Source organism: Oryzias melastigma, linkage group LG24, assembly GCF_002922805.2.
Source record: "Oryzias melastigma strain HK-1 linkage group LG24, ASM292280v2, whole genome shotgun sequence".
NCBI lineage: Eukaryota > Metazoa > Chordata > Actinopteri > Beloniformes > Adrianichthyidae > Oryzias > Oryzias melastigma.
This window is the reverse complement of record NC_050535.1, coordinates 13,147,192-13,170,584: the sequence shown is the minus strand read 5'-3', so window position 1 is coordinate 13,170,584 and position 23,393 is coordinate 13,147,192. Positions and strand designations below refer to the sequence as shown.

The 23,393-nt window shown below is 37.6% G+C and overlaps 2 protein-coding genes across 4 annotated transcripts in view; one reads left to right on the top strand and one right to left on the bottom strand.

Annotated features, from left to right (window-relative positions):
- Positions 1-8,099, top strand: part of snap25a (synaptosome associated protein 25a) — a 30,356-nt gene extending 22,257 nt beyond the window's left edge. For both annotated transcript variants that reach the window (XM_024291119.2, XM_036210608.1), the window contains exons 6-8: positions 3,025-3,144; positions 4,522-4,666; positions 6,473-8,099. In XM_024291119.2, coding sequence (XP_024146887.1) covers positions 3,025-3,144; positions 4,522-4,666; positions 6,473-6,541 — 334 coding nt within the window. In that variant the 3' untranslated portion in view covers positions 6,542-8,099. The remainder of the gene's footprint in view (positions 1-3,024; positions 3,145-4,521; positions 4,667-6,472) is intronic.
- A 3,570-nt stretch (positions 8,100-11,669) lies between these two features.
- The window catches only part of cnstb (consortin, connexin sorting protein b), a 13,395-nt gene continuing 1,671 nt past the window's right edge, over positions 11,670-23,393 (bottom strand). The window contains exons 2-11 of one of the 2 annotated variants that reach the window (XM_024291120.2): positions 20,652-21,024; positions 19,974-20,083; positions 17,291-17,321; positions 16,022-16,108; positions 15,836-15,938; positions 15,620-15,641; positions 15,472-15,541; positions 14,433-14,674; positions 12,664-12,808; positions 11,670-12,556 (exon numbers count right to left, since the gene is read on the bottom strand). In XM_024291120.2, the coding sequence (XP_024146888.1) occupies positions 12,345-12,556; positions 12,664-12,808; positions 14,433-14,674; positions 15,472-15,541; positions 15,620-15,641; positions 15,836-15,938; positions 16,022-16,108; positions 17,291-17,321; positions 19,974-20,083; positions 20,652-20,715 (1,086 nt within the window). In that variant the 5' untranslated portion in view covers positions 20,716-21,024 and the 3' untranslated portion in view covers positions 11,670-12,344. The remainder of the gene's footprint in view (positions 12,557-12,663; positions 12,809-14,432; positions 14,675-15,471; positions 15,542-15,619; positions 15,642-15,835; positions 15,939-16,021; positions 16,109-17,290; positions 17,322-19,973; positions 20,084-20,651; positions 21,025-23,393) is intronic. The other variant, XM_024291122.2, reaches the window with a different exon arrangement.

Sequence of the window (23,393 nt, the reverse complement as noted above, 5' to 3'; positions counted from 1 at the left end):
TTTTATTCCTGTTTTATACTTCTAAATAAGGGAATGAGTACAATTTTTTGGATCCTTAGAGTCTAAAAATGGTCTAAAAGTGGTTTACGAGATAAATAAAGCAACATTAAAAACCCACTCCGATCATCTTTTGATGTATTTTCAAAGCAGTGTATTTTTATTTATGATAAAAAAAAATCTGCGTTGTTTTCTTGGACATAGTTTGTGTAGAGCAGCAGTAGTTCTTTAGAAATTTGCCTCTTAGTTGTGGGCGGGACCGTTGGTGCGGAGCAACCCCGCCCCCCCTTCCCGCTAAGAGCCTCCCTCCCAGGACAAATACACTCTTTTTTTGGGAAGACATTTTTTTTCTTTTTTTTGTTACCAATTCATGAAGATTTGATTAAAGAAATACAATTTTAATATTAATTTACAGTATACATGCCCTCCATCATGAGAAAATTGCCATAAGAACATGTAAAAAAACTCAATTTTTATTGGAGTGGGTCCATAATATTCAATATTCATGCTTTTTTTTTTTTTGCTCTTATAGGTGAAATAAATGTTCTAAATCTCTGTCAGAAATCCAAAAAATAAATTTTAAGCAAAGTGCCTTGACTCTAAGATCATAAAGCGAATATTTTATGAGGGAAAACCATCAGAGCTTGAAGAAGCAAAAGACTAAATCTATGACTCATACACAGCTCAAAAAAAAAAAAAAAACAGGAGAAACTAGGTCAGACGTGTGCAGTCAGGTGTCGTCGAGGATCCACTCAAAGCTTGATGTGTTGAAATTTTACATCCTGTCTCTCGTCTCATACATGGCGGCGTGTGGCGATCCAGCCCGCTGTCCCTCCGCACCCACCCTCCACTTGGTTGGTTGTGCGGCAGCATCTCTGCAGTGCCACCCCTCCTGCAGAGCGCCGTTCTAAACGAGCCTCTCTCCTTCAACAGAACTGTTGGCTTAGCCGTTCTCCTGCAGGGCGCTCGCTCTCATGTAGGTCAGTCTTGTCTGATTGTGGCATGTTGGCCTGCTGGGGTGATACCTTCAAACTGACTGCACACATGTTCAAAATTAAAAAGATAATTTCCTTTTGCTGGGATTTCAGAGCTCGCTGTATTTCTTAATCTTCTCAGCGCGTGGGGTGTCTGTTGGAATTGGCTGACTTTCAGGTGCTCTAAGTCTTTTTTTCTCTATCAGACTGCCTCTGATTGGCCTGCAAGATCGCTCAAGGAATGAGGCGGAGAAAATGAGCTTAGTTTCACGGCAGGAATTCGCCGTGCACCGAGAATTTAATCAGATCATCTCAAGTCAATCACAGAAAACCTGATTACATGTGTGCAAAACATCCGATCCCAGAGAGCAGAGGGTAGATTGCAAAATTAAGATGGAAAAGGAACACGTGGAACGTAGACAAATGAAGAGAAAGGGCAGCAGAAGGAAGAAGAAGAAGTGACGGATTCAAAACATGCTCACCAAAGTGTTGTGTCAGCGGGGACAGAGCTTTGCCTCAGTCCATCTCTATTAATAAACGCAGTGTAGGAGGCACAACCGTCACCATCCATGATGCAGCGAGAATCCATCTTCACAGCAAAATGATAATAAAGGCAAAAAAAAAAAGAGGAAAAAGACCCACTCTGACCATCGTTTGATCTATTGTGGACTTTTAGATATGCTGTTTTTAGCCAACATTTTTTTTTAAATGACTGTTTCTACAGAGCAACAGTAGTTCATTAGAAATTCACCTCTCAGTTGTGGGCGGGACCGTTGTCGCAGAGAAACTCCGCCCCCTCCGCTCTCCCAAGCTAGTTTACAGCCCCCAACACCTTCAACTTATCATTAGCGGTGCCACAAAATGGTGAACAATATTAGAGCTATCCAGCCATACAGTTTAAACAAGACGAGAGGAGATCAAACGCAGACCAACATCAAGCTATTTGTCTGCAAGTGGATGCATCAGAATGGAGCATAGGTTGTAACTTCTACGTCACAATTAAGATCTTTTCAGAACGATTTGAGTAAATGAACACTCAGAAATACACTTTTAAGCTTTCAATCTTCAAAGAAATCCCACAAAAACATGATAAAAACATTTTTTAAATCAGAGTGGGTCTGTAAATACAGAAACAATTACAGAAACAGATTCCCTCCAATCTTATTTGTTTTGTCCTAGATGAGATAGAGCGAGGCGCCATTTTCTGAGCGGTGGTGTTAGCATAGCTGTGTTTGATGGGGGGCAGGTACGATCTCCGGTTGTGTTACTGTCAAAACCTCTGTCACACACAGTGCGAAATGTTCAACAAACTCCAAAAAAGAAAGGGGGAGTGAAGTCAAAAATCGAAACACCAATGCAAGGCTAGCATAGAGTGGGGGTGGGGAGGATGCTATCGAAAACCCAGAAATGTCCAAAGGGGTTTTATTCTCCAGTGACTCCCTCCAGTGTCTTGTTTTGTTTCATTTCCTTTCGTTGTTTGGCAGTTTGTCCTCAGCACTGGTCGTCGTCCCTCCTGAGAATGTGACCGTCCTGTACTCTGTGTTGTGTGTCCGCCAAAGGCTCGTCTGTGTGTAACTGTGGGAGCGGGATGGGGGTCTATCACTGCAACAATGTAGGAGGGAACTTGTTGCAAGAAAGAATCAGAGCAGGAAAAAATAGAAATGCATGTGTAGATAATCTTTATATAATAATGGAAGTGGCCTGTTTTAGTTTATCTGTAGCCATTCTGCACATTTTTTACAACTGTATGAGCCTGCACCTACTAAACCCAATTTACCAACCAGTCCATGCTTGCTATGCTTTGCTTGAATTGAATTGTAGTCCCTTCCCTCCATTTATTTATGTGCTGGATGCATGAAACCAATTAACACATTTGTGCCAGCCTGACCGTGCCACATGCAGTTGACCAAAGAGCTGTTGCAGTGCCTCAAACCCAAGGCTCTCCTTGTAGACTCAAGAGAAGCCAGTCAGGTTGAGGTAGATGATGAGTGTCCCTTCCTAAGCTGCCGAGTAACGGTCTGTCCTCGCACTCCCCGCTGCTGTCGCCATCAAGGATGAAGAGCGGTGCCAGCAAGGCCTGGGGGAACAACCAGGACGGGGTGGTGGCCAGCCAGCCCGCCCGCGTGGTGGACGAGCGTGAACAGATGGCCATCAGCGGAGGATTCATTCGTAGGTAAGGAACGAGACCAACGTCAGAGATCAAACTGATGGAACAAAGGGGTCATAAAGTTCATTGGACGCAAGTAGCTCACCAAAAGCTAGCTAAATGCGTGGACACTTTTTCCTCATTTCCACTTAGCATTACAGTACAGTCTAGAAATACATACTAGAAGTTAGACCATTATGGCACATGTAGACCGATTGTAAGGCTTTGCGTCATAGTAGTGCAACTAAACCAAAAGTAAAGCTACCAACAGCAATGGAGGCCATCCAGATGCTAATTTTTTTCTGCTTGGCTTTTGGCACTTTGTATAAGCAAAGTATTTAATGTTGTTTAAGAGAAGATCGCAAGCAGGGAAGAGGAATACAACTGAAAAGAGGAGACAAATTCTGGTGCTTTCTTTTGTTGTAATGACCTTCCGCCAATCCTTGAGTTTCAATGTGTGATGACAGTAGCTCTACCCAAACCATTACATTCCATTTTTCTATGGACCAACAACCAAAGGGCCTCGATTTAATGAGTCCATTTTATATTAGAAAAGTTCAAGATACCACTCAGTGGAAACAAGGCTTTTGACACAGGAATAGTTAAGGTGGGAGCTGAACCTGCAATCATCTCATCAGAGGTCAACCACTCTACCTCTGCATTATAGTCGAGCTAAGCCTAATGAAAATTAACAGTAGACATGAGTGCTATTATGGGATGGATGTTCTACTGCAAAACCATGTGAGAAAAATCAGTATTTTTGTTAAACATCAGATATTTCAAAAACTTTAGGATTGACTTCATGGTTCCTAGTGGCACCACACCCATGAAAATGTGTAGATTAGAAAGCTCAGTCATCTTGACCCTCAACCTGATCCTCAGTGCTCCTATTCTTTCCATTCCTCAACTTCCTAGGCAATCCTCTCCAACCTCAAATTTTGTATGGACTCTCTGTTGAACCCCGTCCCTTAGGAACAAGCCCTCTTGGACGATGGAGTTTTTGGACTTACTCCTACACTGGGGAGACACTGGCTGCAGATCTAGTCCTGCAGGCTCTATCCTTTGTGGTGGTGACTGGCCCTTGACAGAGCCAAAGGTTCAAAACTGGAGTCCATCTTCTGTTCAACTTAAATCTGTTCCATAAAAGCATCTATCAACTCACTATTTAAGAATAAATAATGAAAGAACCATCTTTACATCAAACAAATTGTCTACCAAAAATGAGGAAAGCTTTTTATCACTCAGCCAGACATAAAATATCTTATTTTTGTCTAATGTTTCATTCATCGGATCATGTTTTGTGAGGGACCCTCAAAGATGAGCATTGTAGATGTAGGTGGAGGGTGAAGATGGTGTTCCTGCAAACTCTTCAAGGTTTACATGTGGCCTTGTTGTTGTACGCAGGGTAACAGACGACGCTCGGGAAAATGAGATGGACGAGAACCTGGAGCAGGTGGGCGGCATCATCGGCAACCTGCGCCACATGGCCCTGGACATGGGCAACGAGATCGACACCCAGAACCGCCAGATCGACAGGATCATGGAGAAGGTGCAAAAACCATCACCATCTTTTTTCCAACTTTTACCTCTTTTTGCCCCCCGTAACTTTTTTGTTGTCGCCTTCTCAGAGTTTTAACCCTATAATGTCATGTCCATCAGATTAGATAAACATATTCATTCGAGACCATTGTTGGAGTGAGTGAGTGAGTGTGATTTCACTTTTTAGGAAATGGCTTACTAACAACTTCAATGAAATAAAGTCAATTCCGTCATCATTGTTTTGCCATAGAGTCGTTGCCATATTGGTACCAGATGTTGTCATTAAGCAGTGATTGGTCAGAGTCGGCCAGCATTGCTATGGCAACCACTATTGCCAATTAGGAGTGACCTTATTGGAAGTCCACACCCTCTTTCACTGAAAACGGGCTGCACAAAATCTGTCATTCAAACATTTCAAACGTTCAACGTGAGACCACAAATTTTTATTGAGGCATCTGATTGGTCCATTTATAACAGAATAACTCAAACTACAGATATAAAAAATTGTGAAAAAAATTAGGATTAGCAAGAACGTGTTAAAAAAAGGTAGTAGAGCAAGAATGGTTATTCTGAGTAATAGAATGACAGTGCTGTTTATTTCTCAATAGAAGTCAATGGGATTTTGGTTTCTTGGAAGTAGTGAGTACTTCCTGTTTTGAATGCAAAGAGGGAGGAGTCACTCTGTTCAGTTTTCATATACAGTCAATGGATGAGATTTATTGCTTTACAACTATATTTTAACAATTTCAAATTAATTTATAATCAGAGTTGTTAATTCTAAAAAACTGCACATAAATTGATGAGATAAGAAAAGTGCCCTTAAGCTTTAATTTTCCTTCTATTCTTTTCAATTCTATTCAATTCTATAAATTTCTATTCGATTCTATTCTATTTTATTCTTAAAAATGATCTCTTAAATTGCTCCCATTGAATGTGTTGTTCTCAAAAAGGTTATTTCTCAGCCCAAAATTCTCTGAACATGAATATGGGCTCAATACGCTGATTCATTTTTATGAGATTTGATTAGCTAAAAATTAGTAACACGTGTTAGCCATGCGTGATACACTGACAAGCTGATCAGATTGGATTACAGCTTCTGTCAGTGACACGAGAGCTGGAAAAAGGCCGCCAACCGACTCTTTGTGTGCAAAGAACCCCAGAACATAACAAAATAAGATACTGAATGAAAAAAATTAATGGATTACGACCAGAATCTCAATAAAAACTGATTGGAGTACATGAAAAACAAAATGTAACCCTAAAACTTTAAATCATTACCTTTATCCACTGATCTTAAACTACTTTATTTTGATTCAAATGTAGCTTAAAACTTCTTAAAACATCACCAACCAAAGCCTTGAGACTTAGCTAAAACCATGCACATTTAAATAATCCAAGAATGAATATTTTGTAATTGATAATGCCCGACAGGGTGTGCATTATCAGAAATTAAAGGGACAACGTGGAGGCCTGAATCATCCGATGTGAAGCGGAGAATGGCTGCTTCTGTGAAGTCCATTAATTTCTGTTATTCTGTGATCCAGGTGAATTCTGATTGGGTGGAGGGTGGGCATTATCACTTTTAAATCAACACCCTGCAGCCAAGTCAAGTTGACTGTTACAAAAAAGTATCCCAAGATGCAATAAAAAAATAAAAAAAATAAAGAGAAAGTTTGATCCAAATTATTAAAAAAAAATTCTAATCTCTATTTTTTTTTACAGAGAATAAGCAAAGAACTTGTGTTGTGATGCTTCATGTACGTGAATGTGTGAACGGACAAAACTAAAACTTCCTCCTCTTCCTCCTGCTCTCCAGGCTGATTCCAACAAGACTAGGATTGACGAAGCCAACCAGCGTGCCACAAAGATGCTGGGCAGTGGCTAAGCGCCGCCGGCCGCGGAGCACGATCTTCCCGGCGTCCCCGCGCCACACATCAGCAGGCGCTGACATGCTTTCATCATGGTCTTGACCTTCTAGGTTTGCACACATGCACATATCACCTCCCCCTCCCTCATTGTAAATGTTGTTCTTCGTGTCGTCTGTCCAGCTTTTTTCAAGATGATTGTCCTCGTAAAAAAGATGATTTCTATTATTCCGTATATCATTCTTTCCAAAGGTTGTACATAGTGCTGACTTGATGGCTCTCTAGCTCACTTGTGAAGTTTTTATTCTCTTTATCATAAATATATATACACATATATACATATATATGTATATATATATATAAATAAATATATGAAGTGCTCTGAATGACAAGTATATTATAGGAATGCTCAAAAAGTTGTTTGTTTTGTTATTTTTCCTTTTCAGTATCTCAGTATTGTCTTTGTAAAACTGTTTCCTTCCATCCGGGCTGCAGTCCCGCTTTATCTTTTATGACAAGCGAAACAGAGAGGGGCAGGGAGGCGAAAAGCACCAGTTAAAAGCTTTACCAAGCTGCGGCACAGCGGAGAAAGGTTTGAAAGAGCACACGCAAAAAACAGAAGACAGTCGTTTTCCTCCATCGCAGTCATTCTGAGTTCCTGTTTTGACAATGTGCAACTTAGACTTCTCTGTAGCTGTATTAGACATTGCATTCCAAGTGACGTGAATTGTGCGTTCTTTGCATGACAAATGGTAGATTTTAGTCTTATAAATAAACCATGTCTGAAAAACATATATAAAAAAAATGGTAATATGGCCGTAGCAAATCGACAAAACCGCATGCTCCGTATTAGGACACAGTTGATCGTTCCATACTCCTGCAAGTTTGCAATAGTGCCACTCTCTCTCTGTCTTGATGATATTTACCGACTGTGACCATCTCGTTGTACAAAAATGCAAAAGGGATTCAAACTAAAACAAAATAAAGGTGCAATGAAGTTGGAGTGAGATAAGAGGACTTTGGAGGTTGCAAAAATGAAAAAAAGGAAAAAAAAAAACCTGTTTTCTAAACGATTATGCAGTTCACTGAAAAAGACGTTCTGTTGTGGTGACGGATGAGGACTGGTTGTGTACTGTAACATAGGTTTTGGATGCTCTGACGACAAAAAAAAAAAAAAAAGTAAATAAAAGTTTGCAATGTAAAGCAAAAGACGCATATTTCTGAGAGACCTTACTTTTATAAGACTGTACCTGTAAGTTTCTTCTCCCCGTGTGGTTTGTTATCGGTAAAAAACAATTACAGATAGTATTACATGACAGTAACTATACTCTAAAAACTGCAAACTAAAGGGTTTTATGTTGCTTCTGTACTTTAGAGCTATGCACACCAAATCGCCAACATGTTACGTAGTTCCAGTAAGGTGACTGAATCCCCAAACCTGAATGACACAATAGCAGAAACTGTGAGATTGATGTCCTCAACGCATGTAATAATAAAGACTCCCTCTCTGTATCCTGTCAGTGTGTGAAGTGGTGGGCATTTTGTAGCTAGCTAAATTGATTAAAGTAATAAACCCTAGTTCCACTTGTGTCTGTTTTTATTGATCCCAGGTTTTAGTTCACCAAAGCGTCAGAAATAAACCGAATCTGTTTTACCATGTTTGAGTCGGTCCACATTTATTACACATCCGCTCGTTCAAACTGTAAAATTATTGTTCTGTATGTGACACAAAAGGTTAGGTAACAGCACAACTACTGACATGCTGTAAATGATTATTTTTTTATAGTTCTTATTCTAAAAAAATATATTTTAGCTATAAAAAAGAAAACTTTTTTTAACTTTTTTTATTTATATTTTATTTATTTATTTATTCCACTCGAGAAAAATGCAATTAGAATAGTTTGTGTAATAGCTGTTTATATCTCTGTGGAATTTTAGCTCTTGCTGCCAGCAGGTACTTCCTGTTTGGAACGTAAGGGGGCGGGGTCTCTCAGTCCAATGCTCATATACAGTCAATGCCATTTACCTAGCTAGCTACCTATTTGAAGGGTGAATAAGGGCTTTCTGCTTTTTTTGTTAAATTTTAATCCTCTATAATTCTGTCTTTTGTTGGGTGCTCTTACATTTTTCCAACATTCTGGACTTCAAAGTAAAATATATTGAGGATATTATGACAGGTTTAATTCTGGGAAAATTCTACCTTGACAAAGATGCAGAGGTTGTTTAGTGACTAACAAGTCAGAGAAGGATTGTACGGTCACATTTAGGACTGTTGGATTCCATTAATTCACAGCACACCATATTTTGAAAATAAATTGCACCACTATTATGAGGTGTAACGATAAATCAATTCATATGCCTACAATCCAACCAGACTGTTGGATTGTTGGTAATTGAAATGAATCAACCTATACTATTAAACATAAGAAAATGAAATAAAAATAAATCAATCTATAATTGGCTTGGAAAACACCATTTGTTTTGAGACATGGTAGATTTATTTTACTTTAATGTACTCATATTTAATATACATTTAATTTTCTTCCAAAAACACAATCTGAAAAACTTCACCTGTACTGTTCAGTACCAGTACTCAGTATCTCTGAGTCACACTGGTTGAATTTTTGGCTAAAGATGGATCCATTTTAGGTCAGTGAATCAGAATGAACCTAAATGAATTCCCCCAGTAAATGCCAATCATCTTAGATTCTTTGTGTGATATTTAGAAAAATGATGAAAAATTTGACATCTCAGAACCTAAAACTTTTATTTTGAAACTTTAACTTCAAGAAAAGGGTGGAAAGAGACTGCTCCTTGATCCTAAAATGATTGGTATGAGTCCTTGATGAGCCTGAGTGCAGGAGCTTTTACACATATTGGACCAACATAAAGTCATTCATTTGAAAACATGCCACACATCAGTAGAAACTTACATATCCGCTTATTTATTCTGTAATACTGTGCACACTATGAAGTTCAGGTAGAGTTTATAAGGTTTGAGGTTTGACCAGAACAGCAGATCTTGAAAAGTGCATTCTTTGCAGGAGTCACATTAAGGAACATGACCCTAATTTCCCATCAACTCTTGGTTTACATTCTCTTCTTCAAGCTTATAGCCCCTCACAACTCCAAGCTAAAATTACTGGTACAAATAAAATGGCGAGTAAGCAAAGACGTTCATGGATCTATTTGTTTAATAGTGGAATGAAGCAGAGCACAGAATTTGTTGCCTGCCAATTGTAGTTTGTACAAAACATCAAAGAGCTTTTTCACCGAAATCATAATTATTTGAACAAAGAAATACTTAGAAATGCTATTTTAAGCTTAATTTTCTTTATATATGCCCTCCAACATGAGAAAAATGCTACAAGAACCCATTAAAAGCACTATTTTCATTGGAGCCGGTGAAACCAGGAGCTCCTTTTGACTGTAAACTCACAACTAAAAAGAACCACCTTCCTCACATGTACGAGTGATCAACCAAAGAACACTGAATGCACAGTAAAGCACGTTTGCACCGATGCAGAGTTTGACCTTGATCCAGTTCTCACGTTTTAGCTTTCACCGTGACGGCAGAGAACAGAATTTCAGACCCCAAAAGGAAGATTGTTTACGTAAACAGTGAACAGACAGATTGTGAAATTCAAAGTCATGCTCATGGCTGATCGGGTTTGTTACATAACTTTGAGGAATCTGCTTGAACAGATGGCATCTCCAGCTCCTTTGTCTCTAAGATGAATGTTTGGTTGTCTGCACCGCCATCTAGTGGCCATATTGTCAATGATGCTTAAGGAGGACTGCAGGATGTTTTTGGCCCACAAAACCTTCAACACATTCAATATGAATGTTAAAGCAAATGATGCAATGATTACAGAAGCTAAACACATGTTGCATTACAAAAAAAAAAGATTTTGTTTTACTAACTTTTGGAAAAACTTGCAAAATAAAATTGCAAAAGTAACAGATAGTGTATAAGTTTAAATACTTGAAACTCAGAATAAGACAGAAGAATGGTGATGAATATGACTTTTAATTTTATATTTTTAGTTTTGGTGCATTTCAGGTTAAAAAAATGTCATACTATTTAAACACAAACACATTAATGGAATCCTGAATTTAAAAAACAAAAAGTATGGGTAAAGCACAGAACACATAAAAGACATTTGACTGTTTCATAGACACCAAAGGGATGGAAATGAATATCAGCTGATCCAGATCAATATGTGCTGTGCCATCGTGTTCAGAAGGCACTATTTTATTAAAGAAGTTTCATTTAAGATTGAAGGAATGTCTGTTTCTTTGAGGTAAATGTGGAGTTATAAAGTTCATCAAAAAGGACAAAACTGCTTCTGATCGACAGACAAAAACATGCTACAAGATGGAATTTTTTTATTCTTATTATTATTATTTTTAGAAAAGTCTTACAACTGTGCAAAAACTGACTTTTTATGTTGCAGACAATGTGATTTAGATAATCAAAAATATAATACGTCAAGTGAACCCTAGAAAACATCAAATTCTGTTTTAAAAGATGATTTAATTTAATTTCTGGTAGGGATAAAGCTGCAAAGTAGATTTTGGAAGTCGGATTTACATTTACTTTGTTACACTTATACTTAATGTTAGACTGAAAAAAGTAAATAAAATATAAACTTTATAGACATAATAAAATTAAAAAAAAAATGAAAATGACAAAGAAAATTGGTGACATGGATCAGAAAAGCCTTTTCTAGTGACAATACTGAACAAAAAAGAGCAAATTCATCAGATTTTTGAGGAAAACTTGGGGAAGATGACCTCGAGAATCAAATGAACATTTATTTAAAAAAAAAATAAACATGATAAAACATTTGTCCAGGTTTGCTGTGATGCGTTAGGATTTAAAATAAAGATCCACTCTGTTGAAAATTGTGTTTCTGGTGATTTTAACATGTTCTGGTGGCATTTTTTTTTCATAATGGAGGACATATATTAAGAATATCAAAATTAAAATTGCATTTCTGAGTATTTTTTCATTTAAATCGTTGTAAATCTAGAGCAGATGAAAAAAAATGCAATTTGAAAAAGATTGTATTTGTTACCTAAAAGAAAACAGCAAATTATAAATAAAAAAACACTGGGAATGCTTTTAAAATAAATGAAAAAATGATCAGAGTGGGTCTTTATTGAAAAATTCTGTGCCATACATAAAACTGGACTAGACATCGATTCACAACCTCAAGCTTAGGACCATTTTCAGCATATCAGTGAATTTAATCACACCTGCAGATGCTGGTTCTAATCTGGTCCTAAATCCAGATTAGACACAGTAATAAAAAATTCTCCAATGAGTTCAACTGAACCTCTTCTGAAAGGAGAACTAAACTAAAATCCACTTCACTGCAGTCTCTGCTTTTGCATTTGGAGAGCAATAACATTTTTACACCAGGACCAGCTCCCATTCATGAAAAAAAGAAATCATCAATTTGATTTTAAAGTAACAGGGGGGGTGGCATAGTTCTTTAATAGAAATGAGCTTGACCTACAACATTTATGTGTGAGAAATAATCCAAAAATGTAAAAAAATCAAAAAGGGCGCAAATACTTTTTCCGCAGCGCTGTGGATGAGAGTCATTAGCCCTCTTGGGTGATGTCACAAAAACAGTAGTAAACATGTTTTCTATTCGTCTATCTTCAGAGTTTTGCACCAAAGTCCTTCTCTGATGTGCAAGTCTGGCTCCATCTGCAGGATTAGTGCAGCACATTAGCTGCACAAACATCCAGACAGCAAGTCAGTGCTGCAAAAAGCAAACGTGGGGTCTCTTCAGTCTGTAGAGGAGAGTCTTATCCGGTCCAGAGGGGCAGCCAGCGCCTGACCCCTTCAAAGAACTGCTGCACGTTTGAGGCGTAGAAGTCGACGTTGTGGGTGAAGTCCGTACAGATGTTGGAGTACGTGCCCACCAGAGTGCAGTAGAGTGCAGTCCCGCCGATGCTGATCACCACCGTGACCAGACACAGCAGCAGCAGAACAAGGCAGGAGTTTCCACCCACGTCATCTAACAGGAAGACACAGCTGTGAGGGATGGTTTTATGGACTCAGTTCTACAGACAAGCCTGCATCTTTGTTCATTATAGGTTTAAAGGAATATATATATTTTAATACCTTGATCCATACCGTCTTCCGGCTCACTGAAGCGAACTTTGCGCTTTGAGTTCTGCTTCAAACTAGTAGTGTCACTTGGAGGAGGCAGACCATCCAGTGAGGCGCGCCTCCTCTTCAGAATGGAGACCAGACCATCAGGAGAGGTCTGAGGGAGACAAAGGGTCAAGAAAAACGTAGTTTTTGTCTACAACTTTATCAGGGTTAGAGTCTAGTAGTCAAACAGCAGCCTAACAAACCTGACTCCGCCACTTCCAATAAAAGGCCACGTAGACACACAAAAAACGTGTATATCAGGCTTCTGCGCTCAAAACTCAAGTTTCTACAACCGTTTTTGGATTCTACGTACAAAAAGCAAGTCCATTGAACGCAAGTTGACTGTTAAACCAGATTGAACTCTGACGAATCAGGGATTTAGATTTGGAAGCTACAAATGGATGGCCTCTATGTTGAGTCATGGAAGTGACACCATTTGAAAATAGCATTCTTTATTTTGATCAATTTGTTGCTAAAATGTCTTATAGATGTAATACGCATGGTCTAATGGTAAAATAAATAAAATTAAGAGTTGTTCCCTACAGCCCCGCCCCCCACAATAAGTTTGATTTATTTTCCCAGTGTGCAACTATCTCAGTGTTCCCTGATGAATTTTAAAATGCACCTGCTGTGCTGCTTGGAAGGAGCAGCTTCTTGGAAAAATCAAGATGCTATGGAAATTTTTTAGCTGTGCAGCAGAGTGCAGTGGATGCAGTTTATTTCCTCCAAAATGAAAACTCTTCAAGAAGATTTTTCTAGCGTGTGCTACTTTATAGAAGACACCACTAAAACAAACTGAAAATGACCTGGAGGCATCTCAGGATAGCTTCTGAAATCGTAGTATGTTATTGGGGGATGTCCTTCGCTTATTTTTTTAACAATGTGAACTAAAACTTAACCAAAGCAAAATAAAAGTTTAGGAGTTGGGACGAAAAAAAACTCTTTAAAGATGTATACATTTCCCCTCAGTTCCCTGTTTTTGTGTGTTGAGGGGACTGTAGGTCCAATCAAAATACAGGGACCTCCTTCCTTCCTTCCTTCCTTTTCCAGGTGTTCCCTGCTAGAAATCCTGAGCTGCTAACTCTTAAAAAACTCACTAAATGAGCAGGAAATTGGGCCAAAAGGGTTGAGAAGATAAAAAATTCCATAATTTGTCGTTACAAAAACGAAGAGCACATGTAAACGCAATGAAGAGACTGCATTCAGAGGCTGTGTTAGTGGAGTTAATGCATCTTTATTGGAGCTAACCTTCAAAATGTACTTTATATGTGTTTTAACATATCTAAAGGAAAATTTGTGAACTATCTCTTCTTATCATCAACGATTGAGTTCAACATTTGTTTGTCATCATAACCAAAAGCAGATGGAGGAGGAAGAGCTCCTCTCGGTGCAAAGCTGCAGATTACACAACAGTCAGGTCCTTGAACTGTTAAAGTCAGCACGCATCACATGTTCTTTTCTGGCTCTGGGTTCCTTGTAAGGCCTCGCCCTGTTAGTTCAGAGTCTATGCCAAACCGTAAACGTGATCGCCCCTAACTCAATACCCGAGCAGGTTTGGCAGGGTGGGAACAAGGGTGGAGGCTGATGATCTCAGAGTTCATAGGAGTGTGAAGGCGGGTCAGGACGGATGGAAGACTTTAACAAACTGATTTTTCCAGCAGGAAGTCATAACAGCATAGAGTAGAGTGGACTGGGAGGAAGGAGAGGGAGGGATAGAGAATTACCCCCTTTCTTACCCCTTCTTTATGGGACAGTTTGGCCAGCTCCTTCTCTGAGGCCTGAGGCACACCTGTCGGCCACTCCACTTTCACCTCCTCCTCCTCTGGGGTCTCCTCACACTGCTCCTCCACCTGTTCCTCCTCCACTTCACGCCCTTCCTCGTAAGCCCCGTCTCCTCTGTCCTCCTCCCATTGGGCCGCCTGTTCAGGCTCCGTGCTCCGGCTTTGCTCCTGCTCCTCATCACGGCGGTGGTCATGGACTAGAACGTGGAGAAAACAAAGTCTAAATCTGAACCAGCTCAAATGTGTGTCAACATGGTTTAAGCCTCTGTCACTTTATAGTTTCAAAGCTGAGAGATGTACAAAATCTTTATTTAAATTGAGGTGCCCACGTGATAACACAAGATAACTCTGCGGATAACACCGTCGTCCATTTTGGAAGTACAAAAACATAACATCGTCTATGAAACAATACATGCTTTTTATAAGGACTTAGTCAGGAAGTAGAAATCATGGAGCCAGACTGCCAAATTTTGAATGTTGATGACATGAGGGTGTCAGGACGAACCACTCCTCCAGGAGCAAAAGGAGGGGGGAGACGGACGAATCTAACTGATGGTCGTAAAAAAGACCAGAGTAAATCCAGCAATAAAAAATGCTAACTTATGCACTTAATTAACTGGATTTTACACTTAGTTTTGTTTTTGAAAGCGCTTCAAACCGGAAGTCAATAAATTAGCACTTGGTAATATTCCATATATTTATTAATAAAATGTTTCTTAATCAACTAATTTGACTATCCAAAACTTTAACCTTCAGGTTTAGTTATATCATAAATACTTGTCGACGTGTCCATCCTCAGTTCAATTCCTTGACTTGCATCCGTTTTCCATTTTTAGAACAATATTACTTGTGTGACATCAATAAACCTTCAAGTTCCAATGACTTTGTGTTCAATTTACATGTTTTTATTTTGACTTTGGAATCTGCCAACATTCTTTTATACCTTCAGGACATCAGATACAGACATTGTGCCGTGGTTTCAGCAGACTCTTACCTTCATTCTGGTGAGGTTGTGGCTCTGTACTCTTGGTGTGATTGTCATTTATTGTTGCATTTATCTTGTTCTATTGATTTAAAAAAAATAATTTAAATGGACTGGAGCAAAAGCATCAAAGCAGGAGACAGAGCAGAATGTGTCTCACCTGGTCCACTCTAACTGATGGTCTGAGGGACAGAAAACAAAGGAAAAGAGAACAGGTCTAGTTAAAAAATCACTCTTGTACCCTTTAAAAACTAACAGGTGGAATTCGGCTGAATCATTGTCTGTGCCATAATAAATACAGATGAATGTGAGCAAACATCAAAGGTTTAGTGTTATAAAAAAATGGCATCTGAAAATCTCAGCGGCTCAGGTCCACCTGTGGTGTGTCCTGCAGATGTCCCTCAGTACGTCCATGTTTGTCTGACTGATGCCATCTCTTCCTAGGCAGATGTCAGCCTCCTGTTCACCCCATCGACTCTCTTGTAGACACAAACATTTTCCGTTTAAATAGAAATATTTTTTACTAAAACACAAAAATAATCTATTTAAAGGTATGCAGTACCCCAGTTCTCCTGCAGGGCGGTGAGGTTTGTCAGCAGACGTTCATGGTAGAGTCTCTCCAACTGAAGGAACTGGATGGCCAACTGATCTGTACGCATTACTAGTTATAGAACAGAACTACCATAATAACATAATAAAACAATCACACTTATAAATAAATGTTGACTTTAATTTATAGAAAGTAAAAAACACTTTAGTACCTTCTACAAATTTTCATCTGTCTCCTGCTAGAATTTGCCGATTCTGAACTTCTGAGCTTGAACAACATTCCCTTGTTGCTCAAACATTTTTTACTTGAATACTGTGAAAATCTATTATATGAATCCCTTGCTCAAGCTGAGCGAAACGATATATCATATGATATGACTATATTAGGAATGTGGGCGTGGTTAACACAAACCCTCTGTTGCCAAGGAAATCCCAAATTTTACTTTTGCTGATTCTTCTAAAAAGTACATAGACTTGTTCGCCACACCCTGGGAACCAAAAACTAAAATGGTTGCTATGGAGATAAAACCAACAGAGGAGCCGCCATTTTGGAAAAAAGTGTTTTTTTTAATGTCACATTTATATCAGGGTGGCTAAGGAGGAGGGGGAGGAGCTTCAGCCAGTGAGGGTAGGTCAAAGGTGGGCGGCGCCTGATGCTCCTCACCACTTTAATTATGATTATTTTATACATCTAAATTAAAAATGGCAAAAAAGAATAATTATATGGAAAGCCAAGAAAAACTTGGTGGAAAGAAGTCATAAAACAGTACTGAATAGAAATGGTTGTGCTTAATAAAAGCTTCTATTTTTTTACATTTATTTTAGCATGAAATTCCTTTTCTTTTGCCTTCCCATCCTCTCCCTCGTGAGTCTGTAGGGCCTCGGGCTGCTGAGCACGTCTCTTTTCATGCATCATGAATCTTCTCTGCTTATACATTATGAATACTCTGTCTCTTTTTCTCTTCCTTAGTCATAAATGTTGATTTTTGCTGCAGCTAAATAAGCTAACTGTAATGTTCTATGCAAGCACTGAGGGCTGTCAGCCAAAGAATGAGGGAACACCCAGAGCCAGGGAGGAACTCGAGTACACAGAGGAACATTAAAACATGTTTTTCCATCTTTCACTCTGAACACGTAAATCCCTGAATCTGCTTTGCTTTCCTGATTTTTTAAAATGAATTTCCACATGAAATAACAAAAACAGTTCATGCAACAAAATGTATTAAATGTAAACTCTTAAAAAAAAAAAACAATATAAGGTCACTTTGCACCTCAAGGATACAGTCCCCTTTCAGTGAGTAGGCTTCTGCAATCTAAAAAAAGAAAGAAAGAAAAAATGAGGATTAAACAGGAATATTTCTGTGTAGGTTTAGCCTTATGAGCACATTTGGAAACCTTCAAAGATAGAGATCACATGCTGGCATTAAACCAAGCAGCAGATCTCTGCAGACAACCTGTGAGACACGGGTCACATGAGTCTACTTCTGCTCTAGATTAACATGTTTCTCACTCTCCTTTTAGTTTTCTTTTGTTCTGTATAAGTTACCCTCAATGGATTTTTATGAAACACCAAAATTCTTTAAGGAATTTAATCAATTTATTTAAAAAACAATAATAATTCAACAGGTTTGCCATATGTCTTCAGACAGAACATGATTTATTGCTTATTTTGTTGAATTAATCATCTAAATATTTTTGTTCCAGCTCCTCTATTAAATCCAGATGAGCCAATTATTTTTCAGCACACTTGTTAATCACATATGTATTTCCTATTTTAAATACTTTTTTAAAATTTTTTGTCTAAATAATGGGATTTGAACCAGGCATTGGGGGGAAACTCCCTTTATTCAGTAATTTAAGCCTATTATCCATCTGTGACATTTAATCCATCGCTGTAACAACCCACTTTTTATGCACTTTGTCACTTCTGTTATGCATTTAGACGTCTCATTTTGCAACAATATATGAAGCTTTTCCAGATCAATCAAAAAAATAGCTATGACAACGATAAACTACTATTTTGTAGAGCAAACAGATAAAAATACTCAGACTTGTTCTAATATTTTATTAATGATGTGTCAAATGGCCTTTCATTCACTCCTATAAGTCATTTATCATAGCCTAGCAACCAAACAAAAACGTTTTTTTGCTCATGGATTACTCTATTAATCAACGTCGTTCCATGGCCAAAACACACATTATTGTATGATATGATCAATTCTGTACAAAAAGCAGACTGTGTTAGCAAATGTAGCCAAATATTAAGGGTTCCTATTAGCAAAAATAGTCAACTCTTGTATTGTTCCAAGGTTACATCTAAAACAAGTTAAGCAAATTCAGTACTAAAATGCTAAATCTAATAGCTAGAGTAGCAGTGGCATAAAAAAAGTTTCTGTAAAAGCACACTTGTGTTTACAATATGTTTGCTCATTGTGTCTGAAGGATAACAGATGATTAGAAAACCTTTGTGCAACCATGTTAGCACAGCTGTAAACCGCTTGGCTGCTTGGAGAATCTACATTCCTTTGAGTTTGTTGAATATCACATTTGTGGGGTTGATTAAACGCTCTAAATGGCCATGAAAGAAAGAACTTTCACCTGAAACTCAACAGCAATTGTTGTTCTTCCAAATGAAGGCTAGTCTATAAGAGAAAGTGCCAAGAAACTGAAGATTTCCATCACTACTCTCTTTAGAGAACAGCACAAACAGGCTCTAACCAGACTAGATTAAAATCAGGAGGGCCCATTCCACAACTGGGAAAAAGATAATTACATTAGAATCTCCAGTTTGAGACATAGACGTTTCACTGTCAACGTCATTAAATAGTACCCACAAAAGTGGGTCAATATCTACAGTTTAGAGGGGACTTCGGGGTGCTGGCTTTCAAAAAGAACACAGAAATTGGACAGAGGAAAATTAGAAAAAGATTGTTTCAAAAAACTAATAGCTAGAACGCCAAAAGTCTGCAACGGAGGATTCTTTGATGAAATCAAAGTTTGAGGGATTTTTTTTTTAAATAAATATAATTATTTTAAACCTTGTCAATGCCTTGAATATATTATCTATTAGTTGGAGAAATCAATAAAAGGAAAACAAAAATGATCTGTCAAGGCCCTCTGGGTAATTTTATTTTATTGTTAGTAAAGGTCCAATGTTGTCTTGCGCTTATTTCTAACTTGTATAATTTTGACAAAATATTTTTTTTATGTAGAGTAAAATATTTAAGGTTTAAGTTGATTAATTCTGGAATAATATTCCTGCTTGTTTTTATTCATTGTTATGTCAAAAAGTTACATTTTTAAAGTTTTAAAAATGTTGTTTTAGAGTATTCAACAAATGCTTATCCTCTTCGGCCCGCGACCTAAGGTGTGTTTTGGATTTTGGCCCCCCTGCGATTGAGTTTGAAACCCTGACCTAAGACATACATTTGTTTTTTAATCAATTTGTCCTGACTTTTATTGTTCGTTTTAACAGTTTCACAATTTTGCTGCATTTTAATGAACTCTCTGTTTTTCTCTCAAATCATGTTTTTATTCTTTATTCTCCCTCGTCCTGCTGCTTTGCACTTATTTTCTCGACGTTCAAAGCCGAGCTGCTGTTTCCTCTATGCGTCAAGATGATTGACAGCCGTGTAAAGTAAACTGCAATCTCCTTGATATCTCGGACAAATGACTCATACTGTGAGTGTTGGTAGAAGCTGTGATCTAAAAATGACTCCATAAATACTTCATTTCTGCTTTGCAACAAAACCACTGTCTATTTAGCACAATGATTACCATGTGGGAAATCATAAAGACACTTCAATAAAACATTTTTCTTCTTATATTTCTTTAGCAAGGATACATTTGACTGCATAGCAGCTCACACACAATCGTGCACAATCTGTCAGGATAAATAAAGACATGTTGCTCTCCCTCTGGATTTAACACAACTTCCACACATTCATGCATGCACAGATGCACACCTGGTGCAGGGAGTGTGGCAGCACAGTGTAGTCACTGTTCTCTCCAAGGGACTGCAGGGAGGCTAACAGCTTAGGGCTGGGGCCCTGCGGACCGTCTGTGGGGGCCCCACCTGGAGGCAAAAGGGTACAAAGAAAGGGAAGAATGAAATCCGTCCTACTCTTCAAATTAACCGTCAAACCTTTTTTTTTTTACTCAAATTTTGATTGTTGGATCATTAACGATTTGACTTTGACTCATGTTAGAAACTGTACGTCATGCTCTGTGTCGCTAATTTGCATCCAGATCTCCACTTAATTTAATTGAAAACAAAAATTGAAGAATTTAACTATATAATTGGAAATAGAGTCAAGCATTTAAAAATATTTAAAAGATGTATTTAAAAAATCTCCAGAGTCTGGATCACAAAGGTGTGAGTCTCTGGGGATTCACCTGAATCAACAAACACGGAAGCGCCGATCGGATGAGTGTTCTCTGTGTGGGTGTTTTCCCCGGAGGATCCAGCACAAAAGCCGCCTGGCAGCCTGCTGCCATCACTGCGACAATTAACAACTATACCTCTTATATAACACCCCCTCATCAAATCCAGCTGCAACTTCCTGGTTCTCCTCATCCGCTTTATCCTGCAGGTTTAAATATTTCTGGAAAGCTGTCATCAACAAGTAAAACTGGAGTTTTACCTGTGATGCTGTCAATGAACACCTCTTCCTCTTCCTTCAGCGAGCTGGAAGTTTTATTCCCCATCTCTCCAGTCGCCTCTGAGCTTCCCTAAAGGCGCTCAGAGCTCCTCTGGGTCCTCACAGCAAAAACATCAATTATGTGGCGTAATGAGCGGAGTTCTTGCAGGGGTTTGCTCCGCTCCACACCCCAAAGGAAACTTTACTCCGGACAGCGAAGAGCTCCAGCAGCTTTACTTGGTGATCACTCTAGTGGGAGCATTTGATTCTATCCTGCATCACTGAAATGACCCACAGTCTGTAAAGGCAGCGGCGGGGGGTTCTTTGCAGTTTATGGTCTTCTTTTCTCTGGTTTGACTCTTTTCTCATCAGTGGGCTGTCAAAATAAAAGCATGAATTCATTAGGAAGAACTATCAGCAGGTTCAACTTAACTTATTGCACTTCAAATAACAGATTGAAGCACAGTGTGCAAAACTTTTCAAACCAAAATAGATATATTTTACAGTTTTTTCTCCATACATTCTGAAACGATTCTTTAATTTCTGAAGTTCAAGTAAATGTTTCCAGATTAATGTCAGGTTTCAGGGAAATCTAAATATAAGAGATGAAAGGTCCAACAAAAATAGGATTTTTAGGAATTATTTTAGAATTTTTACCAAAAGTCTAAACAATGGGGATACAGTTAAAGCTCTAAAAGCTTGGAATTATCAGATTGAAGACAGAAATTCTCTTAATTTAATTTATAAAATGTCAATAAATTCAGACTTGACATCAAAGTCAGAAATTGGGAATGAAAAAATGATTTATCTGGTTCAAAGAATGAGTTCTAAAGAGTCTAGAAGGTTAGAGGGTTGATAATAATAGAATTTAGAAATTATAATTTTGACAATAAAATCAAATCAAATATTAAATTAAAAATCTAAACAATGGAGTAAGAGTCTGAATCCTAAAGATGTAAAATTTCAAATCTAAATTTAACTGAGGGAGAAAACTGTCAAAAATTATATGGAAACATAAATGTTCAAATACATTTTGAGTTCTAAATGAATGGTTGATTTATTGGTTTATTTCAAGCAATTTAAAAATAAAAAAGGGAAGAAAAATACACCTGATATAAAGTAATAAAACAGATTGTGATACATTATAATTGCTACTAATTATAAATAGACAAATCTTGACTTACAAAAAAGATATAATATAATGGAATAGTGTATTCACTCCAAAAATTATTTTAGAAAAGTAAACTCTCAAAAAAACAATTGATCTATGGTATTTATTTTACATAAATTGGAGTTCCTGCTCATTAAACCCACTATTCCAGAAAATTAGAAGCTGCAGAAATCACCATTTATTTCTTAATTTTTGCTAAATAAATAATAAAGGGAGAGGTTGTGATCACATGAAATCCATCAAAATAAAGTATTTTCAAAATAGATATGTTCATCTTCGATACTTTATTATCATTTTCAGATGTCAGGGAATCTGCATCCATATCCTCAGAAAAATGGATCCTGACTTCCTCTCTACATTCTGGTTGACTGTTGCTGTGATTTTGGATTGAAGGAAGCAGAGTTTACCAACACTGTTCTTCATCAGTCTCTCTCCAAACACAGGTCACATCTTTTAGGGAGTCCAAACCCTTCTCTGCTAAATATATTTGTCAAATTATCAGCCAGAAAAAAACACAAAATAAACTGCAAAACATCTGCATCATACAAAAGAAATCAAATATTTGCTCAAAAAAAATATTAAAGAAGTTTTTGTGGCTGCAGTTTGGCAAATCCAGGCCCATTTTCAGGCTGAGGTGGTCAGTGAATTAGTTCTGCATGTCGCCTGTCATGTGGAAGTTATGGGTTCTGCAATGTGGAATGTGACACAAAGAACAAACTGCAGGAACAGGGGCTGACTCACAGAACGCGTCGCTTTAAATCCCCTGTAATGAGGAGGAGGTACCAGGAGGAATGAATCACCTCATGACATTTATGGCTGCACTTAGTATTTTATCCTCTAAAGAAATATCTCACAGCAGTGTAATTTTATTTCAGTGTGACAAAAATGACTAGAAAATATATATAAGTAATTCTTTCGTTTGTCAATGTGGAGGACTTCATGCTGCAATGCAGGTTAATCCAGAATGTTAGTCTGTGATCATGAGCTGGGAAACACCAGGACCCCCAAAACCCCTAAATCCACTATCAATTACTACAATAGTTTACTAGTTAATTATTTTACATTTTTATTGTGCTAAAATGTTTGGTAATGTGTCCATTTTATATTATTTATGAATTTATGCTTGACTTATCTATGTTTTTAATCAAGCTACAAATCTTTATGGGATGAAATCTCCTAGAAATATGTACGTTTTTTAATTTAAATGGAAGCTTTTACTCTGAGAGGACTTCAAATGAATTCAGGACAGATTTTTTTTTTTAGCAACTAATCAAAATGTTCACTATCTATTGTCCTGACATGTTTAATCTATTGAAGCCTTGGTAATTTCTTCATTGTATGTTTGGTTATTATACCATTTTTTATTTATTTATGTATTTATTCATCAATCTACTGGTATATTTAAAGAAAAAGAAAGATTTCTTACGTCAGTGACCATTATTTAAATAAAAATTTTGAAAACATTTACATTGAAATTACTCCAAATAAGTCTTTAAAACTTTTTTAGCAAATAAAATCAAATGTTATTAAAAAATGTTCACTATTTATTGTTTTACACGTTACGTAATCTAGTA